At 44.4% G+C, this 20001-nt stretch overlaps 3 protein-coding genes across 3 annotated transcripts; all 3 read right to left on the reverse strand.

Moving 5' to 3' along the window:
* Positions 1-1384: 1384 nt before the first annotated feature.
* Positions 1385-9082, reverse strand: nectin4b (nectin cell adhesion molecule 4b). The gene is made up of 11 exons (XM_076991434.1): positions 8363-9082; positions 7253-7447; positions 6722-6889; positions 6000-6278; positions 5760-5877; positions 4244-4395; positions 3094-3262; positions 2878-2953; positions 2133-2198; positions 1823-2011; positions 1385-1710 (listed from the first exon to the last, which is right to left on the reverse strand). The coding sequence occupies exons 1-11, from the start codon at positions 8406-8408 to the stop codon at positions 1456-1458; spliced, it is 1713 nt and encodes a 570-aa protein (XP_076847549.1). The 5' UTR covers positions 8409-9082; the 3' UTR covers positions 1385-1455.
* Positions 9083-9299: 217 nt separating this feature from the next.
* On the reverse strand, positions 9300-12348 carry fcer1gl (Fc receptor, IgE, high affinity I, gamma polypeptide like). Its single transcript, XM_076991449.1, has 5 exons — positions 12190-12348; positions 11702-11790; positions 10649-10681; positions 10121-10144; positions 9300-10032 (listed from the first exon to the last, which is right to left on the reverse strand). Exons 1-5 carry the CDS (start codon positions 12239-12241, stop codon positions 9967-9969), a joined length of 264 nt encoding a protein of 87 aa, XP_076847564.1. The 5' UTR covers positions 12242-12348; the 3' UTR covers positions 9300-9966.
* A 1728-nt stretch (positions 12349-14076) lies between these two features.
* ncstn (nicastrin) lies at positions 14077-19865 on the reverse strand. The gene is made up of 16 exons (XM_076991432.1): positions 19724-19865; positions 19401-19502; positions 19030-19153; positions 18785-18903; positions 18548-18693; positions 18074-18304; positions 17677-17829; positions 17449-17553; positions 17295-17372; positions 17043-17212; positions 16808-16910; positions 16584-16682; positions 15894-15993; positions 15642-15805; positions 15333-15545; positions 14077-15184 (listed from the first exon to the last, which is right to left on the reverse strand). Exons 1-16 carry the CDS (start codon positions 19779-19781, stop codon positions 15062-15064), a joined length of 2088 nt encoding a protein of 695 aa, XP_076847547.1. The 5' UTR covers positions 19782-19865; the 3' UTR covers positions 14077-15061.
* Positions 19866-20001: the final 136 nt, after the last annotated feature.

Consider the following 20001-nt stretch of genomic DNA (forward strand, 5'->3'; position numbering starts at 1 on the left):
ACTAAACTAAGCAGGACATCTACATCAAGTCTTATCTCTCCTCTTACTGTAAAGAGCCTAATAGATTTAGGCATTTACATACAGCACGTTTACATGCACACGATAATCTGATTACTGAGAATAACCAGATTAAGGTGATAGTTAATATAGGTGTCTGTTGCCATGCAGTCTAGTGTTTAATCAGCGAATTTGATCTCCGACTTGGGTGCAAAAAAAAAAAAAAAAACTAATTACATGCCACAGTCTTTGAAATATTTGAGTATTTCAAAGGTTACGCTTATAGCAATTTCAAATTTAATTCTGCTCAAATTAAACCGATTAAGGTCTTCACAGCAAAGTTGAATAACAGGCTCTGCTTTAATGCTTCTGATAATTTCTTAACATACCTGTAGATGCACAGATCATTACAGTGCTGAAAAAGTCCTTTTACTCGTAATACCCTGAGGTAATTGATGCAGAGGCCACGTAACGCAGGTCAGCACGACTGGCAAAACCACGGCAGTACAACAGCGTTACGGCTGGACATTCAGGCAGTCGAGGCCGGTGGTGCCGTCTGCAGACGCTCCACAGTTTACACCTAAACAAACTCCGGCCAACCCAGCTGTCCGAACACGCGTGTCCCACGGGGACCGGTGGGCGGCGACCTGCTCGGCTGGGGGTGCGGGTACCAAGATGACGGGACCTGCTCGGTAGTGGGTGCAGAAACCAAAACACCAACAACTTTTTGGCTGATTAATGAGATTCATGCTGTTCCTTCTGATTCACTCTTGATCACGGTTTGATAAAGTTTTTGGCTGTGGTGTAAGTCAGTGGTATGAGCCAGCTGTTTATACATGTCAGGTGATACTTTAACATGACATATTTCTAATTTTAAACTCGTACTTCTTACCATCTTGCATGTAACATTTCCCTATTTGTACAGCGCTCCACCAAAAGGTAAAATATCCATCTTATGGTCTCTTCTATTCCAGGTTGATTTGACTCTGATGAGGAGCTGTTAGAAAATCGGTCTTAAAGCATCTACTGTTCAGTGATGCAGAGAGAAGTGTCTGGGCACAGGAGGAAATGGACGTTTATTAAAAGGTTCTCTTGTGGGGATGTGTGGTAACGCGATTCTGGCATTCACCTCCGTTTACTCGAGAGTGCAGGAGCGACAGGCACGCGGTGAGTTTCCTGGAAGAAGTGACGAGCGCGTGGAGGTTGGTGGGCGGAGCTTTGGTGGGGCGGAGCTTTGGTGCGCTGCGCCACGCCCTTCATTCATTCTTGAGGAGTTCACAGGTTCACGGCAGCAGACGAAGGCAGCACAAGAATGAGATGCCACACACGACAGCCTTGACTTGTCTCTCAAGGCACTATGCAGGCAATAGTAAGTGGGGGGGGGGGGATTTAGATTATCTGGCAACATGGTTGCTGCGTTAGTTAGACTGAGGCTTCAGTCGGAGTACAAGGGGAGTATTAGATGATCTGGCCATGTGGGTGCAGTATTATGGCGTTAGCGTGAGGCTTTGGTAGGAGATTGCCGTTGCTGTAGTGGAAGTGGTTGGCGAGCGCTTCCGAGATCTCATAGGAGCCAGGGGTGCAGTCACCTTCCTCTCCTTCCGTCACTCCCTCTCTCTGTCCCCATTCTTCTTTCTCCATCGTTCCTTCTCTCAGGGGCGCCAAGCTCACGGACAACGGTGGGGGGCTCTGGTCCACGCGAGGATCCTGTTCCTTATTAAGCATAAAGGAATGGAGACAACGTAGTTACTCTTTACACCATAGCCACAGAGAACACGTCTGAAGCAAGATAAACCCCACTGAAACTATTACTGTTATTACTCACCATAGACAACGTGCTGTTCTTCAAGAAGGACTCCACCCTGCGCCTGCGTTCTGTCCTCTCCGCCTCCGTCTCCCTCCTCCTCCCGCTCCCTCGCTCCGAATGGCAGGCCGGGTAGATGGCCGGCCGGCCGAGGCTGTCAAAGTCTCCGTCCCTCAGTGCTTCTCTCTGCTCGAACAACATCAAGCTCTCCTAGCAAAGCAGAACGCAACACTAAATGTCACAACACCGGCACATGGACGTCAAATGATTACTGAAGATTTTTCGTCATTTGAAAGCCATTAGTGTTATACAGTAAACAGACACACGGTACCTCTAGAGTTAAAAGACTAGAATTTTTCAAGACACTGTCCAATCTGATTAGTGCGCAGTCCTCAGTCTGGGAGAAGAGGAAAAACGAGAAAATGATCCAGACAAGCAATCACGAATCAGGTCTCGATATTCAGTTTCAGTGTTATGAAATGTACATGCCATCAGCGGTGTTCAAATACAGAAGTACGTTTTCTAGACTTTGAATGACAACCGGTCAGACCACATTTTTGTTCAACAGCGCATGGCATAAACCCATCTGAGCCAGTCTTTCAACATTGTGGAGCGTTTCTATTACCTGGTTTCTACGTGCTGAGGAGCTCAACAGCACAAAAAAGCCCGATTTCCGGGCGGCCACAGAGGAACGGACCAGGCTCATATCTGTTGCTGCAGGGTTTCCGTTTTCTTTTAAAGACTCACTGCCTTGATTTCAAAGTGCTATAGGCACAGTCACTACTGCTGCAGACACTAGTGTCCCGACGGCATGTTAGTGCTGCTGTGGCATTTGTGCTAATATCACAATTCACAGTCATGTTCATTTTCACTAGTGTGATGAAGGATGTGATCAGATTGGGCTTTTGAAAACATATGTATAATATGCCTTTATTAGGGATGGATTTCGAAGTGTTCTTAGCCAAAGACTACGCTTGAATGAGTGTACAGAAAACAGCCATTATTTAAGCTGTGGAAAAAACAGAATCATTACAAGATACTCAATTATTTTGAACAAATTGGTGGATAAACACTACCTGTATTCTGGTGTCAGTACTGAAAGAGTTTAGTCTCCTCATAGAGGTCTGTCTTGAAAGATTGTTTATTTCTTCTCTGAAGAAAAAAAGAGGATGGGGAGAGAGAGAAAGAGAGATGTACACAAAAATAAAAAATGTGAAGTAAACTTTGTTCGCTTCGATAACGTAATGGTGTATGCAGCACTACTACTGAGATTGTAAAGATGGCGGCCGCACCTCCTCTCAGTGAGCTCCCTCTTCAGTTTCTTGTTCTTGTGTCTATGGTGACGGTTCACCAGAATGATGATAATCACCATGACGACTACTAAAACACCAGCAGCTGCTCCAACTGTGATAATTAATAAGTTGTTGATGGGATCCGTAATTTGAGCCGTTTCAGAGGTTACTGCAAATACAAGAGGTGGGTGGGGGGGGTTACATTGTCCTTTTCTCTGCCTCATGGGGGCAGTGTTCATACACAAAGATCATACGAATAGCAGAACAACTTAAATGGGTAATAATTTTCAATAACAGATAGAGAATTTGATCCAAGGAAGTGTTAAGAAACTAAGACCTAACCATAACGACATCATGAACTTATTTTCAAATTAAACGTAGAACAATGTGCTTCTTTAAATGTATTAATTAGCCGCAAGGACACAAAACCTGCCTTCATTGTTTCTGTAATAACTAATATATTGGGTTTGAGATTCCATTTTGTTTACTCACTTTGGCTATTCATACAACAGTCATTGTTGCAAATAAACGAATCACAGTCTAGTTACCAAAGACTTAAACCACCTCCCAACTCTCACAATTACACGGATGAAAGTAAAAAAATTGAGGAGGAACCCTGTTGAAAGTAAAGGCCATTTTTTTTCCACTACAGGCATCCCTGTTCGGTGACGGATAGGCTTCCGTTTATGTGACGTCCAGGGTAGCGTCATCATTTCAGAAATAATCTCATGTGTCATTTCTGGCATTTGTTTGTTGAATCAAGAACTCGTACGTTCCCCAAAGAATTTGATTGCTCATTGAGAAGTGTAGGTCTTTTTTTCGTTTCGGTGAAAATGAATTTGATTTGGAAAATTTGGAAAATGTGTATTTTTCTGCAGTGATGTAGTAGTGATTGTGGAAGTAGTTGCATTAGGCAGAGGTCCTTGTATATGTTAGTGTTCATGGTGAACGGTGTTACATGAGATTGGTAGCATGTCTTCTAGTACATACATCAGCTAATTGTTTGTGTTGTTTTTAACTTGTTTCTCATTGAAAAATCTGCTCACCGCAAAAGTGCACACTAAGGTGTAAGCAAAATCACATTAATCAAATGTCAAACGGGAGGAAACATGTAAAAACATCTTTGCACATCAGGCAGAGAAATGCTTACCTGGAATCTCAACGTTAACCTCTGCTCTCACAAACCCAACGGTGTTCCTGGCTTCACATTGGTACACTCCCTCGTCCGTCTTATTCAGGGGGCGGGTAAAAATGAGCCTGTTTCCTTCCACATTAACGCCTTCAGGCAAACCCCTGCCCTTCCTAAAGACCACATGAATAAAGTTCTTACTCTGCCAAATGTTCAGTGTCACATTCTGATACCTGACAGAGATAAGTTCCTGATAAGACTTACACATGCTCAAAAGTTAACAAACACATGTTACTGTCAAATTTTAAACCAGCTGAGTGAAACCGCCTCTGGCCAAAGAAATTATCTTTTTTTTTCTATGATACATGACAGAAGGGGCCATTTCTGTCTCTGGAGTGAACATATTTCCAACATGTCCCCTCTCTTAGCCCCGGGCCTCTCCACAGGCCTGTAATGACTATCTGTGAATAGCGCGCCATAAGAGAACAGTAGGATTATCTTCAAACCCCAACCACCACCCCACTTAGCAGCTCAGAGGACACACCCCCGAAACTGAGTGCCTGCACACACACACACACACACACCAATGCACCTGCGCACGCACACACACACTCGCCGGCCAGACCCCAGACAGACAGGGAGACAGACAGACAGAAAGACCCCAATACTGCACTGAAAGGGACTCTGTTGTCATGGCTACCATAAAATCAAAGGTTCTCATGTTCCAGACACACACACACACACACTGTTAGCTGCGCAGGAACCCTGCCATGAGCAGGCAGCTTTGGCTCCGTCTAGCGCAGGAGGTGAAGCGTCGGCGGGGTAATAGCACACACAGGCGTCACACTCCATACCCTCCACCCGGAGTCTCTAATCAAACTAAACCCCGTCTTTTCTGGGTGCCCGTTAAAACAGACATTTAAAGCGCACTGTGGTCATTTAGGGCTTAGGATGTGTCTACGCACTCGCCTTCCTCTGCTTCAACCTCTCTCTACCCTCCCCCTGCGCGCCCGCACACACACACACACACACACACACACACACACACACACACACACACACACACAATGTGAACTGGTCTTCCTCTTGCTCTGCAGACACTGGCTGCAACGCTACACCACTACCTTTATGAGGCCATCAAAAGAGCAATTGAATTCGCAGCACTCTCGGAGCTTAATGCCTTTTGTGTGCATGTGTGAGATTATGTGGGTACTAGTGAGATAATGAAAGAGAGGAAGACAGCGAGAGAGAGGGAGAAGGAGAGAGAGAGAGAGAGAGAGAGAGAGAGAGAGAGAGAGAGAGAGAGAGAGAGAGAGAGAGAGAGAAGGGTGGGGCCTGTCTGCTACTGATTTTCATGGATAGTTTCTGCATCACTCATTACAGATCATTCACAAAACAAATGGCTGACAAATGGTGTGAAATGCAAACAAATGAGGAAGGAGAACATTAGGAGAAGCAGAGACATTGTGAAATGTGAACATGGTGCAGAGACTCAGACAGAGACAGACAGACAGACAAACGGACAGACGGACAATACCTGGTCCAGGTGAAGTTATGTGGCCGGGGATTCCCTCCTCCTTCACACTTAAGTTCGACTCCTGTCTTATCGACCAACCAGCTCCGATCATAGCCGGCAACTACGGCATCTGGAGGAACTAACACACAGATCGAGGGCCGTGATGGAGACTTGACTTCCACCAGACAGATTCACACTCTAGGCTCACACGGAGGGTTTTTTACGTCCAGACGTCGGCGACTGCCAGGAAGGTGAACTCACAATGCACCACCAGCGTGTTGCGGAGACGCCGGGGGGACTCAAGGGCAGGATGCCACACCAGACAGTCCAGCCGTGACCCGTCCATGTCCCGGAGTGGGCGTAACAAGAAATTGGAGGTCACGACCCCGTCCTCTGAGGTCCTGTTCTGCGATGTGCCGGTGATGTTCGTGTCCCAGGAAAGGCGGGGCAAGGGTAGGCCGACTGCCCTGCAGGTTGCCGCCAAGCGTTTGGTCTGGCCCTCCTCCAGAACAACAGGGTCCAGAGAGGAGATGGGCAGCCCTGGAGAAGACGGCACAAACCAGAAGGGGATGAAGAGGAGCAGGACAGACACATACAAGAACGTCAAAACAGGCCCCGTTTAACGATCAGAGATTTAAGACTCGGCCAGTGGGTAACAGAGTTAGCTCAACAAAGTAAACTCAAAGCAAAATTGTTGCCAACAGTTTATGTCCAGGTGGTGATATAGTACTTTAACACAGTGTGTACGTAGACACTCATGTCTGCCAGGTCTGATTCTACAGTCATACAGACAGATGTACAGTTATGCTATAATGGACATATTTACTCTAAAAGCATAAGGCCATGCACCCAGGATCCTTCCAATCAGAGACACCCGGTTCCCTATTTCCTTACTGTCTTTTGATCTTCTCATATTATTTAATCATGTCTGTGCATTGTTTCAGCTCAAGGCAGGAGGAACGAAAGCATGAGAGAGATCTTACTCCACACAGCGAGCAGGATGGATCTCTCGAAGTTTCCTGATGGATACGTGGAAATATGGCAGGTGTACGAGGCGTGGTCAGACTCCTTCGTGGTCAGGATCAGCAGTGTAGAGTCTTTAATAGGGTCAGCGCTCTCAAAACGCACGCGCCCAGCAAAGCCAGGAAACTCTACACGTACGCACACACAGCCACAACCGCCAATCACACACACACACACACACACACACACACACACACACACACACAAAGGAAATCTAAGCAAGAAAGTCAAGTGAGACCAACACTGGCAGAGTATATTGTGAACCAGAGTGTGTACATTCAGTGTGTGTGTATCAACGGTATCTTGTAGTGCTTCTATCTGTGCAGTGTGTGTGTGTGTGTGTGTTTGTACTTTTAATGCATGTGTATGAAGGCACCTTGCAAAATCTGTCATGTGACGATTGTGTATGTGCATGTGTGTGTGTGCAGTCTATCCATCATGTTTCCACAGAGCACACTCACGCATGTGTGTGTGTGTGTGTGTGTGGGCACCTTGTACTCCCTCTGTCATGTGTCTGGTGATAATTTGTTCCTTCACACCACTGTTCTTCTCTCTGTACCAGGTGACCTGCACCACACTCTCCTTGTCCTGGGCTTTAAACTGGCACGGCAGACGAGACTCCTCGTCGGCATAGGCGCGCAGGGTGAGGGACGGCGGGGGCTGCAGGAACTCCCCCCGCACACAGACTGGTGGGCACGAGGGAACAGGAGCGAGGACGTTTACCCAGAGCGTTGGGGGAGGACAACACAAAAGACAACCGTGTGAGCGTTATCGAGTCGTGCTGCCGTGAGAACGACACCGGGGAGACAGAGATCTGTGTTTGCATGTTTGTGTGTGTAGTCTTAGAAGACAACCAAAGATTGTGTATATCCGAGATGAATGTGTGCGGTGTGTTTTGAGTTGAATTACCCAATTTTTGAGTTAATGATCAACTTATCAGTCAGTCTATCATGACAGTGTTAGACAGAGTGGAGGTTCACACACAGACAAGGCCACTAATGACTAACAGACAAGGACATTCCCATAAACACGAGTGGGAGCTGAAAACTCCTCAAAACTCATTCAATTGCTCCGACTCCATACGCAGTGTCTCAGTTTTCAAGACGAGAGAAAAAAGAGCCATGTGTTAACTCTCTTGTTCCTCTATCTCCCCAGGCATCTGTGTGTTGACTGAACTACAGGCATTTCTTGCTCATATTTATATTTACACGGAGTTGGCACCTCACTCAACCCACAACACCACAAAACATAGAGGGAGCTTAAACTCGTCACACAACTCCTTCGTGTTGCAGGATCAATCCACAAAACGTATAAATGTATATATATAGTTTGCATAAGCAGGCCTAAATAGGCATGAATGAAAATAAATGAAAGCACATTGTTTGTCGATATTTTCTGCCTGAAAATCTTTTATACACACATGTGCCAGTTTCATATACACACATGTGCTTGAAAACATGTGCACGCACTGTATGTCTTCATGTTTATGCGTGTATAATCTGGAAGATATACAGGTCGGTCACATTCCTGCACAGGTAACTGGGGGTGTGTTCTGAAGTGCGAGTAATGATTACACATTCTTATTAGACATTATAACTCACCAATTACTCTTGTCAGTAAGACACCAAACCAGGCTAGGCGTGTCATTTTCCTCAAGGGTCCTCTAGTCGAAATTGTTTCAGAATGAAAAACTGACAGTTCCCAGTTTCAGATATATCCGATTAGTACAATCTGTTTCTTGTCATCGTCTCCCATAATCAGACTCTTGGCAATAGGTTTGTATGTCCCATAATGCTCAAGATCCCATTTAATCGACTAGATCCACGAGCTGGTAGTTCCTTGATACTTTGGATCCAGCAGTATTTCTATTTACCAATGTTTGCTCAAAAAATACTACTCCATCCGAGTCTACAGCAAACAACCTTACAACTTAGAGATATATCACATCGACAAGTTGATTAAAAATGGGTTTACGTGAATGTTCGGTAGACCGGATTTCGCAGCATTCTTCAAAGCGTTCCTCCTCTGTTCTCCTGCTACCTGAAGTTTTTAAAAAAATTACACACACCTGTTTGCTCGCGTGCACTGCGTGCTCCGCCCACCGTGCACGCGCTGCGCGCTCCCGCCCGACTATTCTATGTGGACTCCCTGAAACTCTAAACGTCGTGACCTTTGTCCTGTGCAATGGCGCGTTATAGGGGTCTCGCAGCGAGACAGACAGTGCACTCCAAAAAAAGCAAACGTCTGGAAGATTAATAAACTGCAACGGCATATTAAAAAATGGAAGAAGGTAATAATTCCGATGGCGTTCGCCTGGGCAGTGGGTCTATGACTGGCCTGTTGTTAAGAACCCAGAACGCTGTTGCAAAGAACTCCACGGACCAGACAAACCAGTTCTGGATGCTTTTTTAGTACATCACCAACAGTGCCGGATGCCATACCAAAACTCATGGTCCAACGTAAATAAAGTTCATGTGCTTACACATGAATGGGTTGTTAGGACGGATACAAACGGGAAGAAATCAACAAACAGCATGATTTGTTAAACTGGAGTATTTATTTTAACCCATTATAAACGTCATATACCGTGACATCATGTAGACCCACGTAACGGTTAGTCTATGAGACGTGGTTGTAATGTAATAACGAATGGTATCAGATTATTTCAGTTGCGCACTACTAAGACATGTTTTTTCGGCGTCGAGTTCCTTGCGCTGTTAGCGCTGACTTGGAAACTGGAAATGACACAAGATCCTGTTTTCTGCAGTGTTAAGACATCTCTGTGTGTGTGTGTGTGTGTGTGTGTGTGTGTGTTAGAGAGAGAGAGACAGAGACTGACAGACAGAAAAAGAGAGAGAGAGAGAGAGAATTTGGTCTAATGTCAAATCTCATCCATAGTCTGTTGTTAAATGTATTTTCGAAGACAAAATAGTTAGTTACATCATTTCCGCTTATTTAAAATGTTAAACCTCAAATGCAATGACATAAAAAGTTACACGCCCTGTACATTAAATAAAAGCTAAAGTTATTTATAAAGTTAAAAAGAAGATACATAATTGAATATTGAAACAGATGCACATGTGGATAAACTGCACAGTGAGAGAGAGAGAGTTTTGCAGTATTCTCAGAAAAACAGGATGAAATGGTGAGATGTGAGATGATCGGCTGTTCTGTCCTCTGACCGTCGCACTGACTGCACTAGGCCTTATTTTGCTGCTTTCTTCTTCATGTGAAGCGTCTCATAGGTGTCAGTAGCATGAGGCTTCAAACCCTGTGACAGAGACACCAGGAGAGCTCAGGTTGGCACAAAAATATTTGTGATTAAATGGCACTGCAGGATGATTTCAAGCACACCCTACCTGATAGATCCCTTCGCCCTGAGCCTTTGAGGGAGAGAGAGGAAGGGTTCATGTTTATAATTAGGCATTTAAAGATATCAGCGCATTTCTGTGAGCAAATGTTCTGAGCAGTGTGTGGTACCTCTGCTCAAGTTATGTGGTATATGGTGTCATCTGTGAATACACAGTTCCTGTTTCTTCCTACATGTTGAAACATTTGTGTGTGTGTGTGTGTGTGTGTGTGTGTGTGTGTGTATGTGTGTGTGTACATGTGTGCATCTGAGCTCATGGTGCTCATGATCAAGCTTAAAGCGACATGTCCATGTACATCTTCACATTTTAACTTTGGACACTTACGTGAGAAGAGTGTTACGCTCAGTGAGAACGTGTGAATGCAAGTGTGTTTGAAGAAAAAAAAAAAACAATGTTGGTGGTCACTAACAGAAAGAGATGTGAAAAGCAGACCAAGAAAGACTCACACTGCACACGAACCAACCCAGCGACAGACAGACATGCAGAGACAGACGGACACAGAGTTACAAGACCTACCTCCGCAGCCCTCTCATTGTTTCTAGAAAGCATCTGCCCAACATATCAGGAGAGATCATTGTAATTAATTAATATAATAATAAGGGATTAATTAATTTGTAATACCAATTAATTAAATATATAATATTAAATGATACTACACATTGATAATAAAAAGTTTACATTCTTTCTAAAGGAATGATGATGATGATGATGATTATTATTATTATTACTAGCACAATATAATAGATTTTTTGTATTATGGGTTCCCATTCAACCTAGTGACCTATCAGAGCGGACAGGGCGTCCTGGACTGGCAGGGCTGTGAATGCTCTAAGACTCTACAAGCCGCGCTGGTGCCGGTCAACAGGGCGCCTGCCGACGAGCTCACCAACCAATCACGACACTCACATCAACAGAACATCTCCTCATCTGCTTATCTACTGCTGTTCATTCCTGCCAGGTGTGTCTCTCAGTGTTGGCATTTTATGTGTGATCATATTGATTGTACAGTATCTTTGGGTATCTTGAAAGGCGCCTTAAATAAAGTGAATTATTATTATTATTATACAAGTATATTATAAGTCTCTTCTATGTCTCCTATATGTCTATTATACATCTATTATAAGTCTCTTATAAGTATAAATATAAATAATAATAATAATAAAGTTTATTTTGTCTCCTATATGTCTATTATAAGTCTTTATTATAAAATTATAATAATATAGTTTCTTATGTCTAATATAAGTCTATTATAAGTCTCTTATATGTCTATTATAAGTCTATTATAAGTCTATTATAAGTCTATTATAAGTCTCTTTTGATGAGGCTCTGAGTGCCGTGTGGCCATATTTAATTTGCCCTTAACTGTTTTTAGATGAAGACCTTAAATAGGCAGATTCTGTAAATGGGGTGGAGTTGTTCTCTCATATCTCGTATGTATGTATTTGTGATAATACACAAAATTTATCTATAATTCTAAACTTCTTAACACCAACATATTTCTGTTGTATACTAATGGTACATGAGTAAAGTAAACCACGGTGTAGGACAGGGGAGTGATGAAACACATACCCTCAGTCTGCAGTAGAGAGCAGTCAGCACAATGCCATAAACAATCAGAATGCCATCCAGGATGTAACACAATTCACCACCCAATGCAGCTGGAAAACACACACACACACACACACACACACACACACACACACACACACAATCATCATCATCATAATCAGCTGTCTGAAAATATTCCATAGTACAGTATATAAACATACCTTTATAAACAACCTTATAAACTCAGTGACGACTTTGATAATACAAAACTCTCACATTTGTTAAAGTTCAGATTTTGGCAGAATGCATTGGAATTTACTCTAATAACTTTACGTAAACATTTTTAGCATTCTAGGTGCACTGCACTGCACCTAAAAAATTTGTGTCATATCATGTTTGGCAAAAATATGCAATAGACCTTGACATTAACGTCACCCATTAAATAGATACTAACCCTACTTATCATTTATATAATCTAACAACTAATAACAACCGTTAGTGGGCCTTACCAGCACTTTGGATTTTCAGAAGAAATAAGAACAAGATCCCTAAACCGAACATGGTGGCAGCGAACGAGAGAGAAACCGAATCAGAGAAGTAGATAACTGAAGCAGTTTTCAAATATGGGTGGTGTAGGTATGGGGGTTTGATTCTACATATAAGCAGTGTGAACGCGGTCCTCAAACAGGAAATTGTGGGTTGCGACAGAGTAGCCATAGCACACTAATAAGATACAGAAGGCTACACTTCTCCCCACCATCTCAGACTGTTATCTCTCTACGACTTTTCACACAGACATGAAGAACTAGAAGCAAAATCTAGTTTTAGTGTTTACGGAACGCAACCGACAAGGATCTGTGAAAATCCCTGCAGTTGTTGTTTACACTGGAAGAAATGTGAAGATTTACTGTTTAATTAAACATTAAGCAAAGCTTTTCATGTGATAAGTTGGAAATTGCTTTGATGCAGGGATTTATTGAAGAGAATGGTCTGTGTGTGTGTGTGTGTGTGTGTGTGTGTGTGTGTGTGTGTGTGTGTGTGTGTGTGAGAGAGAGAGAGAGAGAGAGATAGATAGAGAGAGAAAGAGAGAGACTTGTGCTTTACTGAAATATGAAACAGCTTAGAGTTGTGCAGTTCTAAATAAACCCAACTCTATCCCTAGCCCATACAAATTAGACTTACAGCATCCTCTAGTGGTGGAAATGTCAAGACAAGGAAACAAGTGGATGATAAAACAGTAATTCGGATATTAAAAATGTTGCAGAGCAAACAAGAACAATAGCAGTTATGCTGGTGTATACAGGAGGAAAGGTTTCTTAACTGGAGTCCTGAGATGTTGCGCCTGATAAGAACCAGAACATCTCAGAACACAAACCAATAAATGCATCAATAGGGGACACAAACCTAAACACAGAAGAATGACACCAAAAAACCTATATTAAATATACCAATATAGTCAGGTAACACTACACAACTAGACAAAACAAAGTTTACAAACTAATGCTGTTCCTTTAATGGTGCACGAACCAGAGCATTTCTTTTGTGGGTTAAAGTGTGTATCAGCAGGAGATACACGTGGAGCAGGTGGAGGTGTGAGATCAGAGGCTCAGTAACAGGCTGAGACAGGGCTGGAAAACAAAGAAAGAGGACCCAAACAAATGATACACCCATCCACCTTTGAACAGGTTTGAATCAGCAGAGTCATCAAACAGACTAGAACAGAGCTCCACGTAAACACTCATCACACCAATATGCTCCAAGTTCTTGAATGAATTGAACAGGGTCACACGGTTCATTGGAAAACAACCGTCTAGAATAATATTAGCCGAGGAACAACGAGGTGTATGTTCATTAAGAAACGAGGTTTATGTTCATTTTGAATGATTACCAAAATTTTTTTTTAGGAATCAGAAACTGCAACTTTGGCTGCAAATTTGATATTTGGCTGCAACTTTAACGTGAGCCCATGTGACTTTTAACTACAGCTGCTCCGGTTATATCAGCAAATATGTTCTTTAGAATGGCCAAATATGTTCTTTAGAATGGTCAAATGTGTTCTTTAGAATGGTCAAATGTGTTCTTTAGAATGATCAAATGTGTTCTTTAGAATGGGCAAATGTGTTCTTTAGAATGGCCAAACATGTTCTGATATCTGCGACGGTTAAATCCCTGTGTAAAGGGGACAGCAAATTTTACCCTCTAAGAAGTGACTGTTTATATTTTCCACTGTCACACAGTACTTCAATTTAATGCGCTTTCACTGTTTTACCTTTTAAAACTTATAAAATCTACCCTCCAATCCCCATGTCACAATCAATTATGTCCGAAATGCTTGACAATGTCACGCATTTTTACATTTTGGAAAAAACAGGTAGAGAAAAGGAACTTTCACTCTGTAGACTAAGCCATGTTTATTCATGATCAAGGCATCGATACCTTACCTCTCTGCCTCTTAGAGAGCAATAATGACACCGTAAAAATCAAAAGGTTTCATCTAAAGCATCATTAGAAAAATTTAAATTCTGCCAATTTTTTTGATTTGGTTCTTCAAAACATGTCTTCGCAATTACAGAGATTTACAGGCGCTGAAGACACAAAGACCAAATTTCTCTCGGGATCTTAAAGTTAAGAGTAGTGGTCGCTGAGTTCAAAGACTCCGTTCAAGGCAGCTTGAAAGTGTAGCATTATCTTCTCTTCAGGAGAACGGGGGGGGGGGGGGGGGCAAAATGTTTGTTACGGCTATTGCACATACAGCTTATACACGCAGACTCGCACAGGAACAGACAAACAAAGGTAATCAAACCGATTCTCGCAATCACACAGGTCAGGCTACACTCTCAGTCAGTTCTCTACACCGTTTCTCCTTTTCTTTCTAATACACACACGCGTGTGCAACCACACACAGATGCACGCACACGCATGCACACACACACACACACACAATTATACAGTTACAGATCACAGTCCAGTTTAAACATCCAAATAAAAAAACAGTTTTCTAGATTAATGCCAAACCCAGAGTACAGTAAGCACAAACAAAATCCAGTAATGAAAATGAAAAAAAGAAGAAAAAAAAAAAAAAACTTGGGACATCTTCCCTGCAGACCCACATGCATTATACACGTTTTCAATCAGATCAGTGTAACCATGTCCAGTCCTGTATGGCGAATAAATATTGCTGGGGAGTGTGTGTCTGCATAAGTGTAAACAAAGAAACCAGACGGTCCTTTTGCGTGCGTACACACTGATGTGTGAACGCCAGTTATGGACGTGTTAATGCCAGGAATGAATAGTGGTGTTGAATTACTTGCAAAGTCTGTGAGCGTGAGACTCTGTTTGTGCATCCAGGTACTTTTGTGGTGGGGCGGGGTTTGGCCGAGTTCAGTAGGTGGTATTTGGTGTGTCGTGGGCGGAGCTAAACAGAAGCTCCGCCTTCGAGCTGATGAAGTACGTCAACACGAGAGACACTATCAAAACAGTCAGTCCCACTCCCAGGGTCAACATCTGTGAGACAGGAAGCGAATCGTTAACAATAAACAACAGGAATATATAAAACATACTTACGAACTTGTCGATAAACTTAAACAGATAGAAATAGAGCAACATCAAGCATTAAACAGGCTGTCTCCACAACTGTTTCCACCTCAGTTACCTCTAGCTGTGGACTTGCAACTAGAAAAATGCGGGCTCGGATGGTCTTCCAGCGCGACTCTGTCCACGTCGAGTACTCCCTGGAACCATACTCCGGAAGCTCAAAAGCAGGGGAGAGCGCTTTTGCCAGGCGCACGGACGCGCGCAAACAATAAGGGTCCCCCGCTGAGCTGTTAACTGAAGGAGGCCCGGACACCCAGTAGTAGGAATACAGCTGGAAGAAAAGAACAGAGAGGGACGTGTCCTCAGGAGCGTCTCACTCCCGCGTGCCGTAAAAGCAGCTCAGAAACACGTGGGCGTAGCGCCTTACGTCTACGCTCTCGCCAGGGACGTCGTTGGGCTTCAGGCACTGGGTTTTGTTGAGGGGGATGGCGGTGCCGGTGGCGTTGGCCAGGACGAACTGGACGAGGCGAGTGACGCTTTTTGCCATTTTGTCCTGCCGCAGGCCGATGTAGTACTGAGGGGGGCCAGACTCTGGAGAAACGAGGGGTGGGGGGTGGGGTTACTGAGGAGGCGAGGAGAAGAGAGTGCGAGCGAACGTGAGGTCGTGGGCGGAGCAGACCTAGAATGGAGCCGTGTCCACTGGCAGCCTCAGGGGGGAGGAGAGAACTGAACCAAGTATTATTAGAGCGCACCAGAAATCCATACAGCAACCTTGCCATCTGAGAGAGAGAGAGAGAGAGAGAGAGAGAGAGAGAGAGAGAGAGAGGGAGAGAGAGAGAGAGAGAGGGAGAAGTTCACACCTCCAGCAGTTAATTAATCGGCATTGTGAATCTAGCAACACTTGGCCACAAGTTGCGATTAAATATTTTAAGCCCATGTATATTACGTACAAGTATACATTTATAATTCAATCCAATAAAAATAAAAAACCTATTAAGAATGAACTGTTTAAACTACAATTTCAAAGTAGTGTAGCTGGGAAATGTAGTTTTGTGTTGGTCAAACTCATATATTACACACATCACACTAGAGTCAACAGTACTTCAAAACTGCATCTTTCACAAAGACATGTGTATTCCAGGCAATCAATGAAGTGCCAGCACAGAACTCAATTTTCCAGACACCCTAGCTGCACTACAGGCTCTACATCATACAGCATATTCCATCTCACTTAAAACATACAAAAAAACTTTTTTTTTTTTTACACAGGTTTCCTGCGCTGTCTTTTATTTTGAAAAATAAAAGAGCTTAGCCGATCATGGGACAGTGTAATCATGTGACATGATCGCATGATTGTGTGATGACTCACCATCTTGCCATCGGCAGTGATGTTGGAAAGTAATCTCTCATCCCCACCAGCCTGCTTGTACAGGGATCGGGCAACCAGGGTGGCCACTTCAGTCAGCGACTATTTTTGGGGGGGACAAAGATGTTTTGTTACTCCAACATGCTCTACTAGTACCAATATTACTACTGGTTACCAGTATGGGTGCCCTGATGGTTCTGGTCCAGTAGAAACACAGACTGGGATACCTTGGAGGCTTCGGTCTCGTACTCCAGCCGTTCCTCTGGGCTCAGGTTGGAGGGATACGTCACGTTCAGGTACGCTGCCGTGTCGTACAGACTCTCGTAGTACCTGGATCAGGTGTGCAAAACTTTATTTAACCGTGTTCAACTTAAACTGCATCGAGTGCATTTCCAACAGGATCTGCATTCCGGTTGCTTCCAGGAGCCATTCAACAACGCCCACTACCACACAAGCACTTGCCTGTTGATGAATGATGATTGGTGGTCTGCAAGCACCACGCCCGGGATTGGCTGAACTCGCAAGAAGCGCTGGAAGGAGGAGGGGGGTAAGGCCTGAGTGACATTGGGTTCGGCCAATGAGAGCTCCATTGTGGAGGCCGCTGACTTGATATTGTCCACCAGATTCTTAACCTGGAGAAGAAGGAGGTCTCTGTAGTTGACTGAATAACTCCTGTCCACTCCCCATTCCCTCCTGGGGACGGGCGCCACCTACCTCCCCGTCCACGGTGATGTTCTTACGAGACACCGGGTCTGAATGCATCCACAGCTTCGGGCCATTTCTCAGGCCAACCTACCAACACACAGCCATTATGTAGTTTGTGTGTCTATGTGAATATGTGTGTGTGTGTGTGTGTGTGTGTTTGTACCTGCCCGATCTCTAGAAACGAATGCACGTTGTCCAAGTCAATCACAAACTTTTTTTTTTCCATGTCATACACCATCCGGGAACTACCAATGTAATCAAAGGCTTCCTTAAACAGGATTAAAGGAAAAGACAACAGTTACTCACTCTCTCTGTTTCTCTCCCTCACTCTCTCTCTCTCTCGCACACACACACACAACAAAATGTAAAACTCAAACACACACACACACACCCCCTGGAAGAAGGTGAAGAAGATGTTGCGAAGGGGTGGAGCTTCTTGAGTGACAGGGTACAGTGCGTGGGCGGCGGCCAGGAGCGTCACAATGCCAGAGACCGTCCCCTCCGCCGACGTGCCAACGTCCCAGAAGAACGACCGCCCATCCAACTGTGACAGGGAGTGTTAGAGAAGGAGGTTGTAACACACCGTACAAGATAACATACATTTTACCTCCATTGTGGTCAGTTGAGCCACGGTTAATTCAGTGAAGACATTAACCAGTAAGAGAAACATCACAGAGACACAATGAGCACAAAAGAGTTCTTCAGACAGAGTGAATATACCAAGATGGCTAAGAGGAGGAGGGACCAGGTGGTCCAGACAGGAGCCCCCCCACTGGCCCAGCGCTCACCCTGGCCGCCGCGATCACGACGCTCTCGTTCTCCTTGTGACCTTTGACGCTGGTGTTGATTGGCCGGATGGACGCCCACACGTTGAAGTCGCTCAGGGGGTCGCACACGTCGGCGCGTCTCATGCAGGTCACCGTGTCCGTGACGGCGTGCATGTGGGAGAAGAGCTGCATGGCACAGAGCGGGTACTGCGGGGCGCTGCCGTTCACGCGCATGTTATGGTCTTCGTAGCACTGCGGGAGGGGGGGAGCGAGGGAGCGTTTACACACGCACTAAACCAGTTTGGATTGGTACGATTCGGTATCATTCCTTATAAGGAGTTCAAACCAGCAAACCAGTTCAAATCAGCACAACCAATAAATGAAAGGGGAGAGGGCTAGACACACGCGGCCCACAAGTATACACATGAATGGCCCGTGCACTTGTGCACACCCACTCGTGCACACACACACAGCCGTGCACGCCCCTCCACCCACCTTGTGCATGACTTGGGTCTGATTGTCATCTTGGAGGGAGAAAACGGGGAAGGCGAAGTCCTCGTAGGACAGACTGTTCCCCAGAGGGTTCCACACAGTTCTGTTGCAGTTAGCCAGGTCAGGCCCATAGTTCTCCCTGTACACGCCTAACAGGACATGCAACCACAGAGACACCGTCAGACACCGTCAATCGGTGTGATGTAGACCCCCCCCCCCCCCACTCATACACCCACCCACCTGTGTTCTGGTTGGGGCAGGATGTGTGAGGGGAGAAACTATCAGCTGGGGCGGTGTTGGAGTTTATGACAGCCACACCGGCCACGCGTGTGGAGTTTTTCATCCTCATCAAATTGGGCCTAGACAAAGACGGGGAGATGACACCCTCAGCACAAAGATCAATGCCTCACAACACAAAGGCAGAATAAAAATATAATCAACCCGAGACCTGCTCTCGTGTGCCTGTGCATTAGGTGTGTGCATACCTGGTGAAGAAGGCTGCCTCCATAAGTACCATGTAGGGAGGATGAGGTCCAGTGTTGAGGATCCAGTCCAAATCCGCCTCCGTCTCCAAAACATGGAGAACTCCAGTGTCCCCCGATATTGAAGCTACAGCCCACCAACAACCAATGAGAGATCAAAACAACAAATATATAAAAAATGGTCTGACTGCCAGATTTGTAGTAGACAAGGGTTTTTAAATATCATTCACAGCTATCCTGTTTGTTTGGAAACCTTGTGCACTTCATGTAAATGCCATTAGACAACATATTTATGAAAGGGTTTCACGTGTGTATCAGTCAGTACAGGAGTTTCTGTGTCTTTGTGCATGGGAGGATCTTCATGATTGACTCACATTGACATCCTATCTGATGTGTGGCATTGAGCAGCCGGACACACGGAACGGTATTGTTCAGTTCAATGTATATCTTTTGCTCAACGGAGCTACAGCTCGCATCTAGGCAAGGAAGAAATAAAAAATGATGGTTTAACGCTTAATAAAATGAGAATATGCAGTTCGTTTGGATATTTAAGTGCCTGACTGCTGCTGTTACAGCCGATAAGCGTTTCAGGCTGCATGGCTAGGACAATAAGTTAGTAACAGTGAAGGCAGGACAGAAATACAGATATTATTTAATTACAAAAAAACCACGCGGTAACATTCTTCTAATAACTTACATATATGAAGCAAACTTATGATCAACAATTTAACCCATTTCAAGGATTCTGGACCCATCTTCCTGGTTTTTCAACACATCCGACAAAACAAAGGAAGTTCTGGTCAATCTATTTCCGGTTCCGGTTTGGCGTTTCCGTTACTCTGTTGAAAAAAAAAGTCCCTTAAAGTCCCAGTGGCGATTTACTGCCACCCACTGGTAGATCATTTTCTAACAAAAAACATTATTTGTAAATTAAATAGGATATTTATTTGAACAAAGGCTTGTAGTCATTTGTAA

This window comes from Brachyhypopomus gauderio, unplaced genomic scaffold (genome assembly GCF_052324685.1).
Source record: "Brachyhypopomus gauderio isolate BG-103 unplaced genomic scaffold, BGAUD_0.2 sc82, whole genome shotgun sequence".
Taxonomy (NCBI): Eukaryota; Metazoa; Chordata; class Actinopteri; order Gymnotiformes; family Hypopomidae; genus Brachyhypopomus; species Brachyhypopomus gauderio.

Coding starts and splice junctions, on each gene's coding strand:
- nectin4b (XM_076991434.1), bottom strand. CDS start 8,408: ATGACACGCCTAGCCTGGTTTGGTGTCTTACTGACAAGAGTAATTG. Junction 2,012..2,132: donor CTAGTCTTTTAACTCTAGAG/GTACCGTGTGTC, acceptor CTGCTTTGCTAG/GAGAGCTTGATGTTGTTCGA. Junction 1,711..1,822: donor AGAACAGCACGTTGTCTATG/GTGAGTAATAAC, acceptor ATGCTTAATAAG/GAACAGGATCCTCGCGTGGA.
- ncstn (XM_076991432.1), bottom strand. CDS start 19,781: ATGGGTCCAGAATCCTTGAAATGGGTTAAATTGTTGATCATAAGTTTG. Junction 18,305..18,547: donor AGACCCAAGTCATGCACAAG/GTGGGTGGAGGG, acceptor CCCCTCCCGCAG/TGCTACGAAGACCATAACAT. Junction 15,806..15,893: donor TGGACACGGCTCCATTCTAG/GTCTGCTCCGCC, acceptor TCGTTTCTCCAG/AGTCTGGCCCCCCTCAGTAC.
- fcer1gl (XM_076991449.1), bottom strand. CDS start 12,241: ATGTTCGGTTTAGGGATCTTGTTCTTATTTCTTCTGAAAATCCAAAGT. Junction 11,791..12,189: donor TCTGAAAATCCAAAGTGCTG/GTAAGGCCCACT, acceptor TGTGTTTTCCAG/CTGCATTGGGTGGTGAATTG. Junction 10,145..10,648: donor ACAATGAGAGGGCTGCGGAG/GTAGGTCTTGTA, acceptor TCTCCCTCAAAG/GCTCAGGGCGAAGGGATCTA.